General features: G+C 37.2%; 1 protein-coding gene across 4 annotated transcripts in view; it reads left to right on the forward strand.

Moving 5' to 3' along the window:
• The first annotated feature begins 4,152 nt into the window (after positions 1–4,152).
• Positions 4,153–27,084, forward strand: part of UCHL3 (ubiquitin C-terminal hydrolase L3) — a 56,614-nt gene continuing 33,682 nt past the window's right edge. For 3 of the 4 annotated variants that reach the window (XM_003257344.4, XM_030813505.1, XM_030813503.1), the window contains exons 1-6: positions 4,153–4,278; positions 4,392–4,403; positions 15,117–15,245; positions 21,042–21,198; positions 21,575–21,660; positions 23,816–23,863. In XM_003257344.4, coding sequence (XP_003257392.1) covers positions 4,237–4,278; positions 4,392–4,403; positions 15,117–15,245; positions 21,042–21,198; positions 21,575–21,660; positions 23,816–23,863 — 474 coding nt within the window. In that variant the 5' untranslated portion in view covers positions 4,153–4,236. The remainder of the gene's footprint in view (positions 4,279–4,391; positions 4,404–15,116; positions 15,246–21,041; positions 21,199–21,574; positions 21,661–23,815; positions 23,864–27,084) is intronic. The other variant, XM_030813504.1, reaches the window with a different exon arrangement.

Consider the following 27,084-nt stretch of genomic DNA (forward strand, 5'->3'; position numbering starts at 1 on the left):
CGAGTAATGGGACTCCAGATGCCCACCACCATGCCTGGCTAATTTTCTATATTTTTAGTAGAGACCAGGTTTCACCGTGTTAGCCAGGATGGTCTCAATCTCCTGACCTGGTGATCCGCCTGCCTCGGCCTCCCCAAATGCTGGAATTACAGGCGTCAGCCACCGAGCCCGGCCTCAGATGGCTTCTTAAAGTGACAGTTAACCAGGGCAGCAGTCGTGACTCAGTTGTTTTTGCAGGTGCATGCATGAACTTCTTCATAGCTCTTCTACACTTCTATAGAGTTATGAGTATTGTTTGCTCTATATTTACTATGTTTAATTGCCATTTATAGCACAATAGGGTGACTATAGTCAATAATAACTTAATTGTACATTTTAAAAATAACTTAAGGAGTGTAACTGGAGTGTTTGTAACTCAAAGGATAAATGCTTGAGGGGATGGATACCGCATTCTCCATGATGTGCTTATTTCACTCTGTATGCCTGTAACAAAGCATTTCATGTACCCCATCAATATATATACCTACCAAGTATCCCCAAAAATTAAAAAATAAAATTTTAAAACATTGACATTTAAAATGTCTTTTAAAAGACTATGCTGTAATTTGGCATAATGAAAAGTTACTGGGTATGTAAATAAGCATGAAAACAGAACAACAGGTTGCAAACTTGTACTGGTGGGGCAAACATGGACTATCGGAGGAATAGCCACAATTCCATGTATTCTTGCAAAGCAACCAAATAATTTACAATTCCTAAAAAAGGTGGATAGCTTTGAGTAGATAAGTTACTCAAGTTGCTTATTTCAGTTTAAGGTTGGAGAAATCACCAAATCCCTCAGAATATCAGAAAAAAATGTATTAGGATAAGAGAACAGTTTTTGAGTCACAAGTACTCTTGTTAAGACATCAAAGTAATTTGTCAAAAACTTCCTGCTGTCTTTGAATAGAAGCTATTAAATTTCCAAAGATGTATGATTCAGCAGTTGCTGCAAAATGTAACTATATGCTTAGTCAAGTAGGAAATAGCGATAAACCTTTATATCCTTTGACAACCATCAAAATTATACTGTCAATGCTAAAGATACTAAAAGTGTATGGATTTATGTAAATAAGTGGCATGACGCTATGACACTGTGCATAGGCATGCCACTATATTTAACTGAAAACTGTAAAATATTTAAGAAAATCTTCTCCTGTGATGATATTGTGCATACTCACAAGAAGGGGATGTACAATGTTTTAGTTGATGATCTATAAAGTTGCTGTGAACACTGAATTAGCAAATACTAAATCGTTGCTTCTAGGGGAAATACAGGTTAGGTTCCTGTGAGCCTGTGATCACAATATTTTCATTAGCTAATCAATACATAACCTTGTTTTATGTGTATTTCTGTTTAAAAACACCTTATGTAATATATATTGTTGATTCGTTAGCACTGAACTATAGCCAACAGCACTGTAAGTGAAAACCTGAACAAACCTAATCTAATATGTGTATTTTCTCTGTAAGGCACATGAAAGCCTCCTTGGGCTTGGGATCTTTAAATAGCAGTTGAGCACCATGCTTGGGGGCCATTTTAAACATTGAATTCACTGACAAAAATCTCAAAAATGGGAAAATGAGCGTTAAATAGACCATCAAGAGGACTCTTGTTTCCGGTATAAGAGCTGCAAGAAGAAGGCAGAGTATCACCTTGCTCAACCTTGGCTGGGAACTAAAATTTTTTGTCACCCTGTGAATATTTGTGAGTGACCATGAGAACTTTGTGAGTATAGATTTGGGAATTACCAATAAATTTTAGCAAGTAGGCAGGTTCAAAATGCAAAACCCATAAATAATGAGGATGGACAGAACTTTGTAAAACCTCAAAGTCATATGGCAAAGGATGTGGGTAAAGGGAAGATTAAAAAATTGGAACCAGTGATGCCTAATCTTGGGCTTCGTCTCAGACTTATTGAATCAAAATCTGCATTTCATATTCCTCAGGTGTTTTTATGCACCTCTGAGACATGCTGCCCTCAATACCATGATAGGTACATCCATACCAGATGGTGGAAGTTAAACTGTATAAACCATATAAACCAGAAGGTGGAAGTTAAAATGTACAGTTTAACTCTATGAATTAGAGTCCTACATTTGTAAGGGTTTTATGGGTCTAATGGTTTGGGGTGTGCTAGGACAACCTCTGTAAGGTGAAAGACAAGTTATTGCATCTTGCAATTCCTATTAACAGCAAAATGGCAGAGCACCTACTGGGCCTCTTTGGCTTTTGGAGATAGAATATACACTTGGGAATACAGCTTCAACACATTTATTGGGTGGTATGGAAAGCTGCCAGTTTGAGTGGATCCCTAGCAAGACAGTGCTCTGCAGCAAGTCCCTGCTGGGATGCAAACTGTCTTGCTGCCTGGCCTTGTGTCTCAGTAGATCCAATGCTGCTAGTGTCCCTGGAAGATAAAGATGCTGTGTGAAGTCTTAAGCAACCCTAACAGGTGAATCACAGTGCAGAACCTCAGGGATCTGGAGCAAGGCAATTCCTTTGATAGTAAGTAATTTGAAAAGCAGCCCCTGGCATGCACTGGGCCCAGTAGAGACTAAAGAGTCTGGCCATGTAACTCTAGTGATAATGCAACTAAGCCCATCACGAGCTGGACACTGCCAGTTTTACCAAGCCAAAGTGTTAGGCGAGTATAGCAGCAATCCATTAGATAACGATGAAGAGGAGTTAAGGTAATGAAATACTTCTGAAGTCAAAGAACAGTGGCCAGAAGAATGTGGGTGGGAGAGTTGAAAGTTTCCCAAGAAAGAAAAAGCTCAGCATAATATTATCTTTTTCTGACTCCCTAACTGCTCTCTACCTGAATTTCCTCTATTAGGTGCAGAATAGTAATATGCACTCTTACCCAGGTCAAATTTATGGAATTATCATTGATAACTTCTGCTCATCAAAGGCATCATCCCTTAAAACAGAATCTCTTTAATCTGTGCCTTTCTCCGTGACTACTGTCTTAATTTTTTCAGCATTTATTTCTCACACGTTTTCCACATTATTGACAAGTGGTGTTTCTGCATATCTGATCATCCCATTTATTCTTCAGATGTTTACTGAGCATTTTCTATGTATCATGCACTGGGTTAGGCCCTGGATAAATAATGTGAAGAAGAAAAAAGAGACACTGCTACTGGGCTCCTGGAATTTGCAGTTTGGTGAAAAAGATACATAATAAATCCTGCTTAAGATCCTTCAGTGGTTCCTTGCTGTTTTCAGGAAGCCCAGATGTCTTGACTGGGTTGCCTCTGTTTACCTCTACAGCATCACCTCTAATCAGCACCCTTTACTCTGCAGCCATAGTGCGTTTTCCCTTCTTCATAGCACCCTCCTCTCTGCCTAGGTAAAGTCTACCATCTTTTAAGGGTTCAGTCCAGGAATCCACTTTTTCAGGAAGACTTCTGGACACTCTCTTCCCCCTTCCTCCGTAATTCCAGCACACCTCATGCCATCACTATCATATAGGTACCACGCTTTTTATCCTGATTCTCCGTTGTCTTGTCCACTGCCTCTACTCCACAGTGAACTCAACTTTGTGTCCTCAATACTTAGTACAGTGATTTCTAGTATTCGACATTTTTTGTCAAATGGAATCGGATATATAGAAATACTCGCTGCCTCCCGCAAGAGCAGACAAGGCCAACCCATCACTCCTGCACCCCGACGAAGGAACAACAGCACCGTGCTGCAGGGCGTCCTCCGGCCTTGCTGCCTGGCAATGGGTAGCCACCTGGCGTCTGTCTCAAATAGGACTCCGCGGCGCGCCTCCTAGCGCAGTCGGTTGACACTACAAGAATGGGAGGGTGCCGGTGACCACGCGGTTCCAGACCGGCGCAAGGCGCATGCGTAGAACGCGAGCGCTCGGCCAGGCTCGGCTCGGAAGAGTCCAAGCGTGAGGGGAGACGACTGTGGATTCAGATACTGTTTTTCTCCCGAAATAGGAAGTTCGCTTATTTTTTCCTCCTTGACAGCATCTTAATTTAAAACATGACAATTGACCTACGGCTCTGCAGGGAGCGGTTAAGAGGTTAAGAGGCCCGTCAAACTCTTTATGGTGTTTAGGCGCTCCTCCTCCAGGCGGTGTGTTGGGAGGACCCAGGTCAAGGCGCGCGTGGGCGGAAGCGGCGGCGGCGGCGGCGGCGAAGGCGGTGGCTGTCAGAGCTGGAGGGCCGGGCACCGCGGCCATGGAGGGTCAACGCTGGCTGCCGCTGGAGGCCAATCCCGAGGTGGGCGCGCTTCGGGGCAGCCCTGGGCCGTGGGCAGGTGCAGAGGGAGCCGGCTTGCTGCCGTGAGTCCACGGTGGTTTGTCTCTAAAGCGTGTTCTCTGTTTCGTTTTCAGGTCACCAACCAGGTGAGTGAGGTGTCTGTCGCTGGGACCTCGGAGTCTTTTCTGTCTGCTCGGTCCGCTTCCCTGCTGGACTCCACCTCCACGCTTCCAGGGATTCTGGGATTTAATTTCTTGAGGGCCCCTCTTGTTCGGCTTTACGCGGTTCCGCCCCTTTCAGAAAGGGCCCTCTCCCTGCCACCTGGCTCCTGGAGATTCTCCCACCACTCTTCTGGTCCCATTTCGCAGCCACCACGTATCTTGGGGACTCCGGGTCTGAGGTTTAGAGGGACTTTTACCCTGTATTCCTATTCCCCCTCCTTCTTCGTTATGCCTCCTGTTAGTGCCGATTCCATAATTTTCCTACCGGTCTACCTTTTGGATGACTAATTTGCCCACACTTCCTGACTCCAAGCTTTGTAAACTCGCCCACCCAGTCCTTGTAATTTCATCCACCGCCTGCACTATGAAATCATCTTCCAATCATCTCTTGCCCCATCAAGTCACTTTTCTTCCCCGCCACGCCCCCTTTATCTTCCAGTCTTTTAAAGCTGGACATTTAGTTGCTGTTGTATCAAAGAAAGCTCAGTTTAATAGTTCCCACGCCATTCTTTGCAATCTACAGCAATTTAAGTTCCTTCTGGATGTTGGAGGTTGGGGGTTGGGGAGGGAGGAGGGAACATCTCCCAGCCACTCAGAAGACCAGTAAGTGCTACCAGGTATAAACTTTTGATCTGCTCGGGTGTGCCTTATTTTACCCTGTTTTTTTTTCATTCTCAACAGCTTATTTATTTTTTACTGCTCTCCTAGTTTATCATACTCCCCTTACCTCCACTATCTTCCTTCTCATCACCAAGGAACAATTCACCGTGTTCTTAAAAATACTGGTTTTGGTTTTCAAAGCTTGTAGCAAATTCCCTGGACAGAGAGACATCCTCGTCTTGTTCTCTATCTTAGGGAGGAAACATTTGATCTTTCACCATTAAATATGTTAGCTTTAGGTTTTTGGTAAATGTTTTTTAAATCAGGCTAAGGAAGTTCGTCTTTTCCGCCTAGTTTGATGAGAGTTTTTCTTATGAATCTATGTTGAATTTTCGCAGATGATTTTTCTGCATCTCTTGAGATGATCATTTAAGGAAGAAATAATACCAATTCTATATAAACATAAAAGAGGGGAGACGGCCAGGCGCGGTGGCTCACACCTGTAATCCTAGCACTGGCGCTCTGGGACGCTGAGGTGGGCGTATCACCTGAGGTCAGGAGTTCGAGACCAGTCTGGCCGGTGAAACCTCGTCTCTGCTAAAAATACAAAAATTAGATGGGCGTGGTGACACACTCCTGTAATCCCAGCTACTCGGGAGGCTGAGGCCGGAGAATCGCTTGAACCCGGGAGGCGGAGATTGCATTGAGCCGAGATTGTGCCGCTGCACTCCAGCCTGGATGACAGAGCAAGACTCTGTCTCAAAAAAAGGAGACACTTCCTAACTCATTTTATGCTAGCATTATCCTGACGCCAAACTAGACAATTCATAATAAGAAAAACTGCCAATCAGTATCCCTCATGAACATGGATGTAAGAAATCCTCTACAAAATATTAGCAAATAGAATGCAGCAACAAATATATAAAAAGAGTAACATATGACCAAGAGCAGTTTATCCTGGTGTTGCAAAGCTGGTTCAGCATTCAAAAATCAATGTAATTAGCCATATCAATAGACTAAAAAACAAAACTTTTTAGATGATGTTAATTATTTTAACAAACTAAGTTTGTGTAAGTAGGAACTTACGTCCTGTGATTCAGCTGCTAGTGGACCTTGTTTCTAGGGTGTCTTGAAAAACTATCAAACACATTAATATTTTAGGAGCACCTTTTTTAATACCAGTAATCTGAACAAGAGCTGGTGATTCTTTGGTGATTAAAATATTCATGGTTTTCTGCTTTTCAAATCAGTTGAAAGACAGTAAACAAGCAAACAAGTCATTAGCATTTATTATAAGTACAATAAGAAAAAGAACATAGTGCTTTGATAGAGACCAACAGGGAAAATGTAATACATGGAATAGTGACAGGAGACCTTTCTGAGATGATATAAACAGACAATGTTATTTAGTATATGCTTGTACACTATATCTGGCATGCTTTGGCGTGATTTAGTTTGCTTTATTTTTTAAAGAAATAATGTGCTTTTAGTGGGAGAATGGGCAAGTATGTAAGAAATGGTTATAACTAAAAATTTTGTGGTTGTTTCTTTATTCTCTATGTTTTAGTGGCAGAACCAAGAATAGAAGATGGATAGAAATTTAGTTAACTGACTTAGAATTTGGAGAATGAATAAACCCTAACAACAGTATCCATCCCACCCTCTTTTATTTCCTCAACCTAATGGAATGGTAGGATCTTGAACTCACTCTGTTACCATCTGGTAATTGCATGTGTTGTTATTATAATCAATGTGAGCAAATACTGCTTTAGGCTTTGATGATGCCTAGTGTTGTATAAGAATGGCCATCACATGTCTACTGTATGCAGATGAGTATTAATTGTTAGACATTAGCTAGTAACCATGTGTCTCAGCAGATGTGGTAGACAGTGATTTCTCTTGTTGGTTAGTATGCTGTCAGCCCTTTTAAGGATACTATGTCATGCTACAGGTAGGACTTAATCAGAATAAAATGAGTTAAGTGATCAAAAAAATTATTTAAACATTTTAAACTCTACTTTATTTACCTGTGCATTTAAAGGGGTAAATGCAGCTTGCAGCTGATAGAAAGTTACAGATAATTAAACATCAAGAATTACAACGTTTATAGAATGTGATACAGGCAATCATTATTATTTATGACCATACTAAATCTTCATTGTGATTATTTTTTGTGATTTGAGTACAGTACAACCACATTATGTATATTTTACATATTGTTGTGCTTTAGAACTAATGATTTTTGTTTATATGGACCCCTCTCCACCCCAAGGATTATTATTCCTACTAGTGATTTTATTGAGGAGGCAAAATATTTTCTAGCATAATATCGAAAGGGAAATAAATTTACTTTAGCATAACTATTCTATTTAGCCTATATGCTTAGAGTTAGAAAAAGAATTAGAGGTCATCTGCCGGCTTATTGCCTTAAATAATCACAATAAATAAATCATATAAATTCTCATAAGAATTCTCTAATTAGTAGATACCATTTTAGGAAAAAATCTTTGTTATACTGTCCTCCTTGAGCTGCTGCCTTATCTGTTTTCCTTCTTTGTAAACTTTCCACAAAGATTTGTTCATAGCTGCTGCCACTGCTACCTCATCTCACATTCTTTTCCTTATTCATTCCTATGTAGCTTGCTTCTGTGTGTACCATTTCGTAGTAACTACTTTTGTCAAGTTTACTAATGATTGCCACTTTGCCAGATCCAGTGATCACTTTTCTGTCACCATATTTCTTGGCCCTTCAGCAGCATTTGCCACTCCATCCTTACTGAAACATCTTTTCTTGGCTTCTGTGATAATTCTGATTGTCCTCTATTTTCCTAATTGCTTAGAAGAGTCTCTGTTGCTAGATCATCTCCCTTCCAACTTCTAAGGAGTGCCTCAGCCACTTCATCCTAGACTGCTCATCTTTTCTATGTGTTTTCTTGCCCTAGTAATGTTTTCTGTTGTATAGTTCTAATACAATCAGTTGTCACATAGATGACCCCATGTTCCTCGAAACTCTAACATTGCCACCAAATTGGAAGCCTGTATATTCAGCTAACTCTTTGGTATCTTCATCTGGATGTCTTATAGATACCTTAAACTTAACATGGCCAAAAAAGAAATATGGATTTTCATCTTCCCACCTCTGCTCTAAACCCTTTTCTTCCCCATCTTCCAAGGGCATAGCCATCCATGCAGTGTTCGAGGTGACGAGTTGATGCCGTTGATTCTTCTTTCAGGTTGCCATTCCAGAGAGGCCGTAGTGTTCTTGATTTGATTCTTGGATTGTAAACTCTGCTTTGCTATCTACCAGCTCTGAGACCATGGGCAGTTATCTAACCTCTTTGTGTCTTAGTTCCTTAATTTCTTCCTTTCTTTTTTCCTTTTTGAAAGACAGGGTCTTGTTCTATCTCCCAGGCAGGCTGGATTACAGTGGCACAGTCATAGCTCACTATAACCTTGGAATTCCTGGACTCAAGCAATCCTCCCACCTCAGCCTTCCAAGTAGGTAGGATACAAGCTTGCACCATCACACCCGGCTAATTTTTGTATTTTTTGTAGAGACAAGATGGTTTTACTCTGTTTCCCAGGCTGGTCTCAAATGCCTGGCCTCAAACAATTAGTTCCTTCATTTCTTGTAATCTCTTCTAATCTTGTAAGATCACTACAAGGATCAAACAAATTACTACATGTAAAATATGCAGAACAATGTCTTGAACAAAGCATGCTCTCCATGAATGTCAACTATTTTTAATATTCCATTTCTCATTCCTCAGATCTAATTGATCTGCAGCTCTTATGGACTCTTCTTGCAAAGGCTATTCCAAATATGGCTATTCCATTTCAGCTGCCACAGTGCAAGCCACCGTCATCCTTAGCTTGGACAACTACAGTAGGCTCCTAACTAGTTCTTCTGCTTCTCCTTTTGCTTCCCTAAAATCTAATTTCCATATGCACCCAAAGTGGCCTTAAATAAATGAGAATCACATCTTATGACTTCCTGCTTATCGTACTCTACTGGCCTTCCAATGCTTGTCCTTAGAATATACTTAAAATTTTTTGTCTTTTTTAAACTTTTAGCTTCAGGGGTACATGTGTAGATTTGTTATATAGGTAAACTCGTGTCACAGGGATTTGTTGTACAGATTATTTCATCACCCAGGTACTAAACCTAGTACCTAATAGTTATTGTTTCTGATCCTCTCCTCAGCCTCCACCCTCAGGTAGGCTCCAATGTCTGTTCTTGTCTTTGTATCCATGTGTTCTTATCATTTAGCTCTCACTTACAAGTGAGAACATGTGTTATTTGGTTTTCTGTTCTTGCGTTAGTTTGCTAAGGATAATGGCATCCAGCTCCATTTCAAGCTTTTATCGTGGCTGAATGAGGAGGTACTGCCCATCTCTGACCCACTCATGCTGTGCGGTCTTCGAATGTGGAGTCTGTTCCTGCTTCAGAGTCTTTGCACTTGCTCATCCTTTGCTTGAGTCATCCACTCCTGGTTGTTTCATGGTAGGTTCTTGTCATCTGTGGCTCAAGTTCAAGTCATCTCATCAGTGAGTCTTTGAGTACACAGCTAAATTAGCCCCCCGAATCTGTACTGTCATCCTCTCTTGTTTTATTTTCTTCATAGTACTTCCCACCTTGTGAAATTATCTTGTTTATGTGTATACTTGTTTATCATGTGTATCTTACCACTAGAATGTAAGTTCTGTGAGAGCAGGGATGTGTCTGAAGTATGAGAACGGTGCCAGGCTCATAGGGGGCCATCAACAAATATGTCATTGTCAGATGGAAGAATGAATAGATCTTATAAAGCTGCTTTCCTGCTCCAGAAGATCTCCCAACATTATCTTTAATGTGGTCATGAATCCTTTGCCTATTTCAATGAGCAGCATTCTATCTCTCAAAGTGGTTTTTTTATAATAATAATAATAATAATATATAAGTAGAAGAATTATATTTCTTTTATTGAAACAAAATCTGCTTTTCCATGACTTTCTCCAGTTGTCTATCATTCTTCCCATTGAAACCATAGAGTAAATCTAATTGCTCTTTAAAAAACTCTTTAAATTAAAAAAATTTGCTTCTTTTTGAGATAGAGGTCACACTATGCTGCCCAGGCTGGCCTCCAGCTCCTGGGGTCAAACAATTCTGCCACCTCAGCCTCCTGAGTAGCTGGGACTACAGGCATGTGCCACTGTACCTGGCTCCTAATTGCTATTTTATGATACTACTAAGAATATCCAGGGACAGGGATCATAGTAATTTAAGTCCTTTCTGAACATGCTTAGAAACTTCAGCTGTGATGTCTTCCAGAACCTTATCATACTGGTCACCTGCTTTTGGGCTTTCTTTTCTTGGCCATTGTCTTTCATAAAATATGCCTTCTATAGGCATATTTTCTGCTGAGTAATCTATGTCGAGTACAGTGGGCTATTACATTATCTTAAATGATCCTTCTTTTAAAGCAGACTAACATTATATAACCTTTGTTGGCAATTTTGTTGTTAGTCCATATTGAGCCTGCAGTGAAGTAAACTTCATTTTTTCTTAATCCACACATAAAGTGTTTTCAGTGTTTCTTCATTATGTACTTTAATAATTATTCTGTATCATTAAAATGTATTTTTGCTAGTTTCTACACTGCCATTTTCTCATTTAACTAATAGTTATTCTTCTACATTTAGCAGTTAATACTAGTTTATTGGTAGTAATAACAAGTAATTAATTGCTAGGTAAGTATAATTTTACATCATAATTCAAATCATTAATAAATTAGTAACAAGGCAGAATCTCTGGCTGCCCTGAACAGACCATTAAAGACCAGAGGAAGTGGCTTTAAGAACAAATTTGAAAGGAAAGTGAATTTTATCTATTTTTTTTAATTTATAAAAATCAGAGTTTTTGTTATTTGTCACCTAAAGAATGAAGAAGATTTGTTATAATTTAGGGACAGGAACGAATAGGTTTTTAAGACAGAGAAGTCTAGTTTGTATGCAAAAACCTGGAGGGAAGAGATGGTTATAGACAGTTCGAAAACTCTCAGGAATTCATTGTGGCCAAGTTAGAGAATAAAGTACCAAAAAGATACTCTGGGCAGAGAGAAATGAAGCTGGAAAAGTAAATAGGTGCCATAGTGTTCAGAGCCTTGCATGTGAATTCTGGCAGGTGGCCTTGAAAAAGCACTTAACCTCCCAGATGCAGTTTTCTTATTGGCTGGTAAAGGGATACACTGGGTTGAGTGCAGTGGTTCACACCTAGTGAGCACTTTGGGAGGCCGAGGCCAGAGGATTGCTTGAGTGTAGGATTTCAGACCAGCTTGGGCAACATAGTGAGACGTCTCTACTAAAAAATAAAAAAATTTAACTGGCTGTAATGATGTATTCCTGTAGTCTCAGCTACCTGGGAGGCTGAGGCAAGAAGATTCCTTCAGCTCAGGAGTTAGAGGTTGCAGTGAGCTGTGATTGTGCCACTGCACTCCAGCCTGGGCAAATGAGCAAGACCCTGTCTGGAAAAAAAAAAAAAAAAAAAAAAAAGAAGATAAAATGAAACCTGCCTTGCCATGGCAGTAGAGGTGAAGTGGGTACTGCTCCTAGCTCCTCACATACAGGGGTCTCAGAACATATTTACAAATAATTTTAAATATTCTTTAGTGGAAAATTTGTCATTGGACCATAGAATAAAAAGAATAAGTTGACTGAAGATTTTTTAACAGCCAAATATTATAATGTATTAATTATTTTCTCAATTGGCCAAAATTTTAGAGGCATTGTGAAAATTTGTCGAGTTAGTCAGAGGTTTTTTTGGTTATTTTATTACTCAATATTTAAGTTTGAAAAGCCAGAAGACTGGTGTTAGAGGTTATGAAACCTTTTATCCTGCTTGATGTGAATGGGATGCTTCTAATTAATTGCGTAGAGATGGCTTTGCAAATGCGTGTATAGATAATTATCTTTGTGAGCAGTCTGGAAAAAATTTTTTGGTATAGTTTTAAGACCATCATTTTGTGTTTTCTCCTAGTTTTGTAAATTTAAATAGAATACATATGTGTATCAGTTCTATAGATTTGTAACTAACAGCTACATATAATTATTGTAAAACTAATGCTTTTATAAAATACTAGAAAATAAAAAGGTGGATTCACACCACCCAAGCTAACTGCTAACATTTTAGAAAATTTCCTTCCTATCTTTCTGTATTTGCATATGATCATTTCAAACACAGGTTTGTTTTTTTAATTGTAAAAGTAGGACATTTTAATGATTTTTTTTTTTTTTTTTTTTTTTTGAAGTGAGTGGTAAAAGTTGACCCTCTTCTCTACCCTTTCTCCACTTCCCAGAGGTAGTCTTTATAGCTGCTTTTATTCTTTGTATTCAGGTAGCTTCTGGTGAGCCTGACTCATGGCAATCTGGAGTCAGGATGTAACTAATATATTCAGTAGATATTAGTTGCATTGAACTTCTTTATATCTATCTCATTTAATTGTTGATATGAGTAAAAAGTTAAAAAGCATGATTCTGGTTAAAATTTAATCAAGTTATGATTTCATCTATTATTGGATCATTCATTATATCCTCAGTTTGATACTAATTGGTATCACTACAGTGGCTGCCTTTGGTTCCTAGTACTTTTTGTACTTGTTAGCTTTGGCTGACATGGAGTAGATTTGCAGTGAAGTGATTTACAGTACTTGCTGATTTTGTCCAGACCTTTCACTAAAATATTCTAACTGTGACTTTTAGTTTGCAGCACAGATGTAAAATTGCTCTGTTGTATGTACCATCGTGTTTTATAACAGGATGACTTTGTGGGTACATAAAATTAACAAATAAATTTAAATTCTCTTATCAGGGTTCATGATACTTTTCCTTAAAAGGCATATTTAGGTAGTCTTCAGATTTGATTGATGAATGCTAGGGTTTTACATTAGGAGCCAAATGTATCTTTTCTACTTCTTTTCCTCATTATACAGAGGCTTCACTGATGTATATAGACATACAGATGGCTAGGTTATCTACTAAAGTAGAGATGTAATCTTTAGTCAGTTCTAGAAATATAACTTGGGTGTCTGTCATTCAGCCATGTACAGTGCTAGGCAATGGGATTAAAAACATTGAATAAGTTTTTTCCCTTGACTTTGCAGTTAATTTTTATCCTTTTTGGTTTTTAGATAGAATTGAATACTGAAAAAGCATAGACTAGGAAGTTTGGAGGAAGTGGAGAAAGGAGCAGGAAGTAGTTTGAAGTGCTTTAGTGAACTATAAATAGAATCCAGTAAGAATGGATGTAATGCAGAGGAGCCCATTGATCTCCTCAGCCCCGGACTCTTTTTTGAGACGGAGTCTGGCTCTGTCACCCAGGCTGGAGTGCAGTGGCACTATCTCGGCTCACTGCAAGCTCCGCCTCCCGGGTTCACACCATTCTCCTGCCTCAGCCTCCCGTGTAGCTGGGACTATAGGCGCCCGCCACCACGCCCGGCTAATTTTTTGTATTTTTAGTAGAGACGGAGTTTCACCGTGTTAGCCAGGATGGTCTCGATCTCCTGACCTCGTGATCTGCCCGCCTCGGCCTCCCAAAGTGCTGGGATTACAGGCGTGAGCCACTGCGCCCAGCCCCCAGCCCCCAGCCCCGGACTCTTATAGGGCATGAGACTTGTTGCAAGAATGAACCTAATCTATGCTGAACACATTCTTCTAAGAAAGTTTTTATAAATCAGTACATTTCTTATTAAACATACCTAGAACCTTATTTTTGACCAATGATATCATTAGCAAGTAGATTATCTTCTACGAACAGAGAAATGAAGGGATAAGGACAGCTCCCCTTTAAACAGGAAGGTCTTGTCTTACAAAACTCAAATGCATGTGAGATGAATAACACTGTTTATATACGTGTCATGGCTTCCACTGGTTTTGCAAGACCTCATTTGATGGTCTAAGTACATGTGATCATTCTTCAGGGAGAAATGCCTATGGCACCTTTTTTGTTTGTTTTTAATTTCAAAATTTCAGATGTTAGACCAGCAAATACTATAATGTGTTCTTGAGGTAAGACATAGTGATGCATTTTAAATATGATTTTTGTTTCCTCTATTCCTTTTTTCTATCATTTAAAACTTATTTTGTAATGATGTACTTAAAAAATTACCAGCTTCTTTTGATATAAAGTTATTAATTTATTGTGAAAATGACATTCTCATTTTTTCTCTGTGTGATAGATTAAGGTCTGACATTTTATTTTCCTGTGACATCTTAAGAATTGTAAAAAAGCACTAATTTTTTGTTACAGTTATTTTGCCAGATATAAGAGAGGCAATGAAGTTAAGTAGGTTTCATTGTGTAGCAGAGGTCAGGAAGCCAGTAGTTTACTTCCTATATCAAGCATTTTCTGTTGTTCATAAAATGCATTAGATGCATTTTTGGCTTATATTACTCTTTGCTCATTGATACAATTCATGGCTATCAATCTATCTTTAAACCTCAGACATCATTTTTGGTAAATAGGATAAACTATGTTGATTTTCTGATAAAATGTTTATTTATTTACTATAACTTAAATGCCTCTCCTTAAAAACCAAGTGCTGGAAATGAGTTTAACATATCAACCAAGCCAACTTGTATGTATTTGATGAAGTCCAGGCTTATTAAATTCAATTCCAAAGAAATGGAGTTTGAAAAAAGAGGTTTTATTTCACATGTTATGAATGCTAAATGTTTGTTATGTGCTATAAATAAATTGCTACCTCTTCTCACCCTATTCATAGAAAATCTGCTTTACTACATTCTTCCCCCCTGGTTTTACTGAAGTATAATTGACAAAAATTGCACATATTTGGGGAGTGCATTGTGATGTTTTGATATGTGCTGCTTTACTGCATTCCTACTGAATGTCAGTTACATTTGTATTTTATCCCTTTATATGTATTAGATACAGAGTACATGTTTGTTGATCATTTCCCTTTTAACACTATGTATAGTATACTAGTTTTCTTTTACCAACTAAGGTTCCATTGTTTTTTTTACTTTCTTTCTTTCTTTTACCAGTTTCTCAAACAATTAGGTCTACATCCTAACTGGCAATTCGTTGATGTATATGGAATGGATCCTGAACTCCTTAGCATGGTACCAAGACCAGTCTGCGCAGTCTTACTTCTCTTTCCTATTACAGAAAAGGTAATTGTTAAGTAAAATAGAACGTTTCTGGTAAATACAGTTTTTGTTTTATTCTATCTTATTTTTTGAGGCAGGATCTCGCTCTGTTGCCTAGGCTGGCGTGCAGAGGTGTAATCATGGCTTACTGCAGTCTCAACCTCCCAGGCTCAAGCGATCCTCCCACCTAGGCCTTTCGAGTAGCTGGGACCACAGGCATGTTCCACCACACCTAGCTGATGCTTGTATTTTACTTTTGTAGAGACAGGGCCTCACCATGTTGCCTGGGCTGGTCTCCAACTCGGGCTCAAGTGATCCTCCCACATCGGTCTCCCAAAGTGCTGGGCTTACAGGCATGAGCCACTGTGCCCAGCCCAATTTCTTTTTCTTTTTTTAATTTACAAAGTTTTTGATAAATACAATCTTTAAGAACAAATGATCCCCTTCTTGCATAAAATTAGGCAATCTAGGCAGTACAGAAATCTTAAAACTGTTTTTATTAAAGAGATGATATTTAGATTTTGATGACAGTAAAGTCCTAGGTTAGTGCTTTAAGCTTGGGTAGTTTTCTTCTTTTATAAAAATTTGGTTGGTTTGCCTCAGCTGTGTTTTGATGTCACATTTTGATTTATCTATTTTAGAAATTTTAAGTACTAGAATAAACTTAAATACAGTTTTTTCAATATATATATAAAAGGAATCTCCTTTGCTTATTTTAAGTTGGTAGGGGAAACTGATAATGTGGGTTACATTATTTTCAAAATAAACTTGAATGGGAATCACTAAGCTTAAATACATTTTAATTGTCAGCTTTAGGGTGTGTTGGGGATTATAAATAGCTGTTCTTTGAGCTCTGTATTTAAATTCAAGTCTACATATTTTAGTCCTTTTTTCTAGAATGATATGTATGTATGTTTCTGTGTGTGTATATATGTATACATATACATACATATATACATACAAATATACATATACATATATACACACACATGCACATATATATGTATAGTGGAGCCAGAACTTTTAAGTGCATTTTATAATAGATTTTGAGGCTATATCCTTCTGATTTTTATTTTTAAAATTAGAAACAGTAGGATGATTGCAGTAGTTATGAAAAATGAAGACATAAATGGGCAGATGTGAGAGAAATATGTTGATGATTTGTCATATTTGTGCTCAGGTCATCTTATTGTTCAAGACTAAATGGAGCCAAATCCCACAGGATTTAAGACTTTGCTTAGTCCTGGAAATTCCTGGATCGTTTTCTTTATGCTATAACAAATTAGCCTCAATTCAAGATAAATTAAATAACATTGAAAATTTTCTCTCTTCTACTTAAGGGTTCTACAAAACAAATTATTCAATAAAAGAAATGATATTTCTTTGCATTTGCTATTCATAATAGAGAAATTTGGAGTTAGGAATTTCTTACTGATTGTCTAGTGTTAGACCAAACCCCTACACAATGGTAAGGTTATGATTAGTGACATTTGTAGAAGGGTTAAGACAGAAACTTAAGTTTACTCTCTTTTAATCCAATGTTATTTTTACCTTTTTTGATTACAAAAATAAGCCAACAGATAACGATTCCAGGACCCCAATTGTAATGAACAGTAAATAATTGAAAAAAAAAAAAAATCAGTTGCCCAAAGCTTAGGGTTTCTTAGCTGATGTGATACAAATAGGAGTTTTTATGTCTGAATTGGAAATTTCCAAACCATTGATTTTTTATGACTTTTTTTTGTAAAAAATAAGTTAGATTTGATCTCTTTCATTTAGTGAGTGATCAGTATTAAAAAGGCATATTACTCTTATTAATAGGATTTAATTTAGTAGATTATCAGAGCTAAAAAACTTGCCCTGTTGAAAGGAAGAACACAGTTCTAAAGTATTTGTGTAAGTAAATTTGTACTTAGATAAGTAGAAAATTAAGTAAATATATAAGTAAGCATAAATACTTTACTTATATAACTATAATAACATGTAAGTAGAAAATATAAATAGCATGTACCACTTTTAGATGTCTTATAGTTTTGTAGATCCCTATTTCAGCTTATAGGTGATATATTGCAGTTATTAAGAGGATATCTTCTGTATTCTTTAGGAGCTGCAAAGTGTTTGTCTTTGAAGTTCCAATTTAGAAATTGAATATGTTATTGTGAATGACTTAAGCATACTAATAGCAAAGGAACTGTCATGGGTACCTTATTACCCTTTATGTATGTATGTATGTATGTATGTATGTATATATGTATATATGTATATATTTACTTGTTTTGAGACAGCATCTCACTCTGTCGCCCAAGCTGGAGTGCAGTGGCGCGATCTCAGCTCATTGCAACCCATGCCTCCCCGGTACAAGTGATTCTCCTGCCTCAGTCTCTGGAATAGCTGGGATTTCAGGCGTGTGCCACCATACCTGGCTAATTTTTTGTATTTTTAGTAGAGACAGGGTTTCACCATGTTGGTCAGGCTGGTCTCAAACTCCTGAGTTTGAATGATCTGCGCACTTTGGCTTCCCAGAGTGCTGGGATTATAGGTGTGACTCATTACCCTTTAAAGTCAATCATGGTGGGTTTTTAAAAATAAATTTTATTGTGTATATTTGAAATTTACAACATGATATAGGATTCATATACATAGTAAAATAGTTATAGTAGTGAAGCAGATTAATATATCTATCATCACATAGTTACTTTTTTTGTTACAAGAGCAGCTAAAATCTTATTTAACAAAAATCTCTAATGCAATATGATTTTATTAACTTTAGTCTTCTACTTGTTTTTCCTATACATCTGCTATTTTGTGTCCTTTGACCTACATCATATCACATCCCTGCTAACCTCTGTTTCATTCTCTATCTCTGTGTATTTGAGCTTTTCCATGTATCAGTGTTATTATACAATATTTTTCTTTCTGTGTCTGGCTTATTTCACTTAGTATAATGTCCTTCAGGTTCATCCATGTAGCAACTGTTAGGATCTCCTTTTTTTAAGGCTGAATGATATTTCTGTGTGTGTGTGTGTGTGTGTGTGTGTGTATGTGTGTGTGTATGTATGTGTGTCTATATCTATGCCACCTTTTCTCCCAACCAAGTACTAACAAGGTGCAACCCTGCTTAACTTCTGAGATCAGATGGGATTGGGCACATTCAGGGTACTATGGTCATAGACTATACCATGTTTTTATCCATTTAGCCATCTATGGACATTTGGGTTGTTTCCATATCTTGGCTATCCTGAGTAATGCTGCAGTGAACATGGAAGTGCAGATATCTTTTTTTTTTTTTTTTTTGGGATGGAGTGTTGCTGTGTTGCCCAGGCTGGAGTGCAGTGGTGCGATCTCGGCTCACTGCAAGCTCCGCCTCCCAGGTTCACCCCATTCTCCTACCTCAGCCTCCCGAGTAGCTGGGACTACAGGTGCCTGCCACCGTGCCCGGCTAATTTTTTGTATTTTTAGTAGAGACGAGGTTTCACCATGTTAGCTGGGATGGTCTCGATCTCCTGACCTCGTGATCCACCCGCCTCGGCCTCCCAAAGTGCTGGGATTACAGACATGAGCCACCACGCCCGGCCTAAAGTGCAGATATCTTTACAAAGTAGAGATTCATCTGCTTTACAAGGTGACTTGTCTCCTTTGGATATGAATTGCTGGGTCATATGGTAGTCTATTGTTAATTTCTTTAGAAATCTCCATACTGTTTTTCATAATGGCTGTACCAATCTGCATTCCCATCAACAGTACGCTTGTGTTCCCTTTTCTCCACACCCTCACCAATATTTATTATCTCTTTTTGATAATTACCATCAATGATAGTGTTTTGTTGTTGTTGTTTGTTTTGAGATAGGGTCTTGCTCTGTTGCCCAGGCTGTAGTGCAGTGGTGCCATCTCAGCTCACTGCAACCTTTGCCTCCTGGGTTCAAGCGATTCTCATGGCTCAGTCTCTGGAGTAGCTGGGATTACAGGCATGTGCCACCACACCTGGCTAATTTTTGTATCTTTAGTAGAGATGGGGTTTCACCATGTTAGCCTGGCTGGTCTTGAACCCCTGACCTCAGATGATCCACCCCCTTCAGCCTCCCAAAGTGCTGGGATTACAGGTGTGAGCTACTGTGCCCGGCCAGTGATAGTGTTTTCAATGTGTTCTTTGTGATAGTGTGGTCCAGCCAGTAAATCATAGGCAAAGAAGCTATAAATTTTATTTCTCTCTGATATTTATGTCTCTTGGCCTTATTTTTTTAAATTTTTTGACCTACCATAATTTCTTTTTTTCCTTTAGTTGCTTTGTATCATTTTAGGAATTTTTCCTACACATTACATCTTGAAATTATCAAATCTTATTTTGCTTTGTCATCAGGAACATTAGCAACAGACTAAGCTGTAGAACTGTAAGCTTTTCAGCATAAGACCTTAACCTACTGAACCTTTCCAGTTTTTTATCAATCGAACTTACATGAATAATGTCCATTTATTCTGGTAGTATTACTTAAAATGAAATTTAGAAGCACAATAATAAAATTCATATTTTGAGCACAGATACATTTGTTGTTAGAAGCAGTTTATTATTTTTTTCTCCCATAAGCAAGAGATAAAAGAAGCAGTTTCTTAACTACTTGTAGGTTTTCTATAGACGTCGTTTGTTTATTTTATTGCAGGGAATCAGGAAAATGTTTCTGTAAAGGACTAGATAGTAAATATTTTCAGTTTTGCAGGCCTTTAAGTCTCTGTTGCAACTATTTGACTTTGCCTTGTAAACAGCCCATAGACAATACATAATGAAATTTTACTTATGAAAAGAGGCAGTGGGCCAGATTTAGCCTGTAGGCTGTCATTTGCTGACCCTGCTCTATTAGAAGCAGAAAGTTACGGAAAAACTATAAACAAAACAATAAAATCGTCTTTCTCCTCCCCACCTCACCGACTTTTTAACCTTTTTGCTATTTTTTTACTCTTTCTTACTATTAGGAAGCTGAGATACAGAGACATTAAGTAATTTGCTACAGTCACACAGCTAATAACAGCTGAGCCAGGACGTGGGCCCAGGCTGTCAGCTGTAGAGCCCACATTTTTGATGCTTATTATTATACCCTATTGCTTTTATAACCAGTTATTATAGATAATGGTTAGTGTCAGTTACAGATTATATAATGTGAGTTTTATAAATATGCTATGATTTTCCAAAAGGAAAAATATTTTTGCCAATGATAAACAATATAGAAATGTAACAATTAGCAAGTAAAAGTTCTCCAGTAATCTCTTGGCCCAAAGATAACCTCTATTAAGTTTTTGCATACCCTTTCAGACTTTCCAATGTGTATATACATATTTTAAAAACATAAATGGGAATTGTTATTAATACATACTGACCTACAACCACACTTAGTTGTGGACAAAGTTCTAAATCAGAATATGTAAATCTATTATGCTTTGTAGTATTCTATTACGATATGCCGTAATATATGTTAACCAAATCTCCATTGATGTCTTAGACCAATCTCCTACAAAGGAAATTGCTTATTAGAGTGTATGAGAATTTCAAATGTTAATACATATTGCCATATGCCCTGTAACATGATCGTACAAATATGTACTTTTAATAATAGCATAGGAGAATGCCTTTTTGCCCATACCTTCACCATCACTGGCTACTGCTATTCATTTTTCAATCTTTTGTCAGTCTGGCAGGTGATAAATTAATTCTTTTATTTTAAACACTTTCTTTCATAAAAATATTTTATCATTTGCATTTTTTCTTTTACAGACTGAGTTTTTTAATATGTTATTTTCCACAAATACACTATTGACTTTTTTTTTTAATAGTATGAAGTATTCAGAACAGAAGAGGAAGAAAAAATAAAATCTCAGGGACAAGATGTTACATCATCAGTATATTTCATGAAGCAAACAATCAGCAATGCCTGTGGAACAATTGGACTGATTCATGCTATTGCAAACAATAAAGACAAGATGCACTTTGGTAAATGATTTTTCATTACTGCATTTTTTTCCTCCTTAAGATATAAGTTAATTTCATTGAGCAGTAGGTGGTGCTCTAATTCTTTCTTCAAACTGTAAAATAAAGCATTCCCTGCTTCTTTTATGATGGGAATGTATATACTGTTAGAAGAAATATTAATCTTTTTCATTCTTTTATATTGTTGACTAATAGGGGTTGAACAAATGGACAAATATTAATAATGTAAGGCTTATCATTTATAACATGATCCTTACATTTCTAACCTACCAATGAAAGAATTTAACCTGAAAAATAGTAGCATACTTCTAGTATTTTCATATATTGGTCTCTTTGCTATATCAAGCCTTTTTAATTTTATCTTCTTTCATATTCTCAGAATCTGGATCAACCTTGAAAAAATTCCTGGAGGAATCTGTGTCAATGAGCCCCGAAGAACGAGCCAGATACCTGGAGAACTATGATGTCGGTACCTTCTTTCTGTTTTGATCTCATATGTGGGCAAAATTTTGTGGGATTGTAGATGTGTTTGGGGGTTTTGTCTTGAAACCATAGTTTTGAGCAATTATGGATTTTATTGTATCCATTAAGAAAAGCCTTCTGTACTTTTCAGATAACTTTGAAATATCCATAAATGCTGATAAGTTGCCATTTCTTTTCTATGTTCAGAGCTGACTGAATGGATATCAGTTTGATTTACAAATTTTTTTTTTTTTTTTTTTTTTTTTTTTGATAAGGAGTCTCGCTCTGCCTCCCAGGCTGGAGTGCAGTGATGCCATGTCTGCTCACTGCAACCTCTGCCTCCTGGGTTCAAGCAATTCTTGTGCCTCAGCCTCCCGAGTAGCTAGGATTTCAGGTGCGTGGCACCACGCCTGGCTAATTTTTGTGTTTTTAGTAGAGACAGAGTTTTGCCATGTTGGTCAGGCTGGTCTCGAACTCCTGGCCTCAAGCAGTCCCTCCACCTCGGCCTCCCAAAGTGCTGGGATTACAGACATGAGCCACCGTGCCTGGCCCTGATTTACAAATTAATAAAATGTCTTATGATTGACTATTCCTTACCATTCCCTCCCTAAAATAAATATATACCTGCCAGTACCCTATGTATCTTTTATTGGGAATTTGGAACAAGGCTGAAGATGAAAGGAAAAAGCAAAGGTTTAAAGGTAGACGTTAGACCATACTGTAGCTATTTTATCAGTGTAATAAAGGCCACATAAACTAGGCTATATATATAATATAGGTTATATTTAATTCAGGTGATAGTGATTGTACCACTTCATATAACTGTTCTGAAATGGTTTTTAAAATTTATTACTTTTGGAATCAATTTTTCTTTTGAAATCTTTTGACCTTTTAATAACATTATTAAATAGATTATAAGTTCTTTGAAATTAGATGTATAATCTACAAATTATTTGGTTAGAACAATGCCTTATGTAGAATTTGTGTCTGATAAATTAATTGGTTTGATTATGTTATGCATTCTAATATACTTTGAGAATTTTAAATTGTTTTTTTCTTTAAAAAAAAACTGGAGACTTCATAAAACATCTTTATTATACATAAAAATAAACAACATGAAAATCAGTACTCCTACTAATGAGAGGTAGATAAACATTAATATTTTTTAGGGTGTGTATGTATATACACAATTTTTTAAACAAAAATTTGATCATACTGTAATACTGTTTTATAACTTGCTTTTTTCACTTATCACAAACGTATTACATACCAGTAAGTATATATTTGATATTATTTAATGGCTGCATAGCTTTCCATTATGTAGTATTGTATTTCACCAATAAATTATTGTTAGAAATTTAATAGTTTTTCTTCTTTTACACTACTTTAATAAATACTGCAAGGTACATCATTGTAGCTAAATCTTTGTAAATATCCTTAATTATATATAATTATGTACAATTATATGTAAATATATAAACTCCTAGAAGAGAAATTGCTGGATAAAATAGTTCGCATGTTTTTAAGGCTTGGATATTTATTTATTGCCAAATTGCTATTTATAAAGACTGTACTTTCACCTGTAATTTACTATTGTGCCCATTTCTCTGGATGTTTGCAAATAGTGGGTACTGTAAGAGTGGTTTATTTTTTTAGTTCAGGAAACTAAATTCTGTAGCTTCTGATAAATGCATGAGTTGTGCTCCACATTTCTCAATTGCTGACTGAAACTGCATGATTAAGCATAAATACAGCCAGAGCTGCCGAGGAGCATGGAACCTGGAGAAACAGATGAGATAAGCTTCTTTAGTCTCTATCTGTGAAATGCTTACTTTATTCTAGTCTCAATTGAATAAAGTGTTAAGTGTTAGTTCTAACAACTGAATAAGTTAAATGGCCCCTACTTAGAGCCTGGAAATTACAAATAATCAGATATTCAATTTCCTAAGTTTTCAGAGATTTGCGAGTTACACAGTACAGCAATTCATTTGATTACCCAGATATCATTCTTAAATATCTAGTACTAAGCTTTCTTAAATTTCCTTCAATTTTTTGTTTCTTTAGAAGACTTTAGGTGTTACAATTTAGTTTTGTTGTTTTCATTTAAAAAGTTGAGTATAGGCATTTTTTCCAATGAGTACCTTTATTCTTATTACAGGCCATCCGAGTTACTCATGAGACCAGTGCCCATGAAGGTCAGACTGAGGTATTTCACATTTTTTCTAAATTTTTCTTGCTATGTGTAAATTTAACCATAGTATTATTGTAGGACATACAGTTTTAGAAAGTTACCTGGCTTTTTGTTTTTTCCTTTGAGAGAATTTGCTTAAGCAAAAGCAGTCATAAAGTAGCAAAAGGACATGTTTTGACAAGCTGTTAAGATGCTGCTGTCTGCTGTTTCAGTTCATCTAATCATTTAGAGATAATGCAGATGGTGTGCTGTTTGTGTGGCTTGGTGGCCTGTGTCTTCCCTATCAGATTCCTTTGACGTCCAACTATTTTGAGAAAAATACCTGCACTATTATTGTACAGTTAAATAGCCTGTGTCTTTATTACATCCGGCTTCCAGCAGAAAACCCATCATTTTCTTTGCTTAACAAATTTGTTTCAGGGTAATGTAATGATCTTTACCATCTTTACCCTGTTAGCTAGTTCAGCTGGGGTTGCTTTTCCTTTCCTTCTCTTGGCTCTTTTTTCTTTTTTTGGTTTTCTTTCATTTTTCCTTCCATCTTTTCTTTCTTTCTTTCCTTCCTCCCAGCCCTGACTCTATCACTCTAAGAGGAAGTTTGTCAGAAGGTATTTTAGTCAAAAAGAATTTAACTAAAGCTGTTTGGTATGTTTATAGCACATTTAAGGGTTAATACCAGAGAATTAGAGGTTTTCTTCTTTCTTATCCCATATGTAACTCGAAAACACACTTTTTTTTTTTTTTTTGAGACAGAGTCTTGCTCAGTTGCCCAGGCGGGAGTGCAGTGGCTGATCTTGGCTGACTGCAAGCTCCGCCTCCCGGGTCACGCCATTCTCCTGCCTCAGCCTCCCGAGTAGCTGGGACTACAGGCGCCCACCATCATGCCCGGCTAATTTTTTTGTATTTTTAGTAGAGACGGGGTTTCCCCATGTTAGCCAGGATAGTCTCGATCTCCCATAGTGCTGGGATTACAGGCGTGATCCCCCTGTCTTGGCCTCCCATAGTGCTGGGATTACAGGCGTGAGCCACCTCACCCGGCCGAAACCACACTTTTTCATGTAAAAGATGACATTGCCTTTATACTTAAAAAAAAAAAAAAAAAAAAAGAACTTGAAAAAAATACTTGATTTAAAAATCATTGATTTTGGCTGAGCATGCTGACTCACACCTGTGCAGTCCCAGTGCTTTGGAAAGCTAAAGCAGAAGGATCTCTTGAGGCCAGGAGTTTGAGACCAGCCTGGGCAACATAGCAAGACTCTGTCTCTACAAAAAGTAATAAAAATTAGCCAGGTGTGGTGGTGCACGCACCTGTAGCACTAGCTACTAGGGAGGCTGAGGCGGGAGGATTACTTGAGCTCAGGACTTCGAGGTTATAGTGACCTATGATTGCACCATTGCACTCCAGCATGGGGGACAGAGCAAGACCCTGTCTCTATAAAATATATATATATTGGTTGCTCTTAGGCGCTGCTTTCAAAGGTGTGGATTATTGTTTTTTTACTAAGTTTATCCATACACAAACACATAAGAGGCCCGTCTAAATGTTTTTAACACCAGATTGGAAATTAATGAAATGCTGTTTTGTATTGCTTTATATGATGCTGAACATATTCATAATCTTCACTATGCTTTGATTTTTTGTTTGCAAATTTATAGTGTTAAAATTGGTGATGATGAGGATCAGTGTAAGTTTATTGTTAAGATATGAAGACAATTACTTGTAATAAAGCAATTAAATGCTTTAATACATATTCACTACAAAAAATATTTATTTTTGCCATACTTCTCTTGCCCTGTTTTTGGAGTTTCATCCAAATTATGGATTTACATTTAAACTTCTTTTTAAATGATCTTCATGTCTCTTTTTTCAGACCTAGCCGCCTTCATTCTTTCCAGTCTTGGATGCCTGTTAGACATCATCTGAATGACCCCACTGTATTTTAGAATGCATTTTTATTTGTTTGAGCTTATTATCTGTATCTTAAACTTTTTCTTCCCTTTATTGTTTCTGTTTCTTACAATAGTTCCACCATACTTTTTCCCACCATAACTAATCTAGTACAAATTTGTTAACTTCTGGTTTAGAAGATCTGCTTTTTATGCAGATTCTCAGTTTTTATTCCAGTTCTCATTCATTTTCACACACTTCTGCTGGATTCCCTTTCCTGAAATGTACCTGAATCAGTTGGCTGCTAAAATTTTTCTAGGGGTTTCCTAGTGCATAGAGCAGTAATTCTCAAAGTGGAGTGCAGATAGAAGTCAGGATTTTCTGGAGGGCTTTTTTACGCTACTGTGTACTCCCATAAGAATTAATCTTTTCTGCTCCTTTCCCATCTGCCACAGTTTAGAAACACTACTGGAGTGAGCCATTATTTTTTATGTATATTATAACCCTAAAATGTGTTGGAGTGAAGAAAAAAAAATGTTTGAGAATTATTCCTCAAGCCTGGGCAGTCAGTTTCAGGCTCTTTAACCTAGCTGCATTCAAGGTTTTCCTAACCCTGTCTGTCTTTTCTTGTCTTGTCTTGTCTTGTCTTTACTTTTCCTTCCTTCCTTCCTTCCTTCCTTCCTTCCTTCCTTCCTTTTTCTTTCTTTTTCTTTCTTTCTTTCTTTCTCTTTCTTTTCTTTTTCTATTTTAACTTGTCTTTCTAACTTTAATTATTTCTTTTTAGCCATCCCTTATTTCCTTATTTTATTATTGCTATTCTTCTTGTAGTACTCTCTTTCTGAAAATATTCTTTCCCTCAATCTCTTGCACTTCTTCTATCCATTCTTCAAGACTCAGCTTAGTATGATCTTCAGCATGAAGCAGTTCCTGATTATCAGAACTGGATGTATTTTATCCTTTATATGAACTCTTTATATGACTACTCCAACTGTTTGCATTTTAGCTATTTCATATTCTCTTTCATTTTTTAAGATGTACATTTTTTTCACATTTTAAAAACTCTAAAATTAGGATGTATCTTAACAATTGATGTCATAGTTTACTTGGCGTTATTCCCATCTTAGTGGTTCACAAAATGGTGTGTCATGTAACCAATGGTGCCTTAGTGTGAAGTATTGTATCTTATCTCCCTTTCTGTGGCTCTTAGGCCTAGCATTGGCGTCTAATTCATTTGTGCATGTTCCAAATTATCCAATACTGTTCCTTACACACAAGTACAACACATGTGTATTAATTAACCAGAATTAGCTCAGAACTGTCCTTGGTAGTGTAAGAAATAAAAAAAGTGGGG

Source organism: Nomascus leucogenys, chromosome 5 (genome assembly GCF_006542625.1).
Source record: "Nomascus leucogenys isolate Asia chromosome 5, Asia_NLE_v1, whole genome shotgun sequence".
In the NCBI taxonomy this organism is placed as follows: domain Eukaryota; kingdom Metazoa; phylum Chordata; class Mammalia; order Primates; family Hylobatidae; genus Nomascus; species Nomascus leucogenys.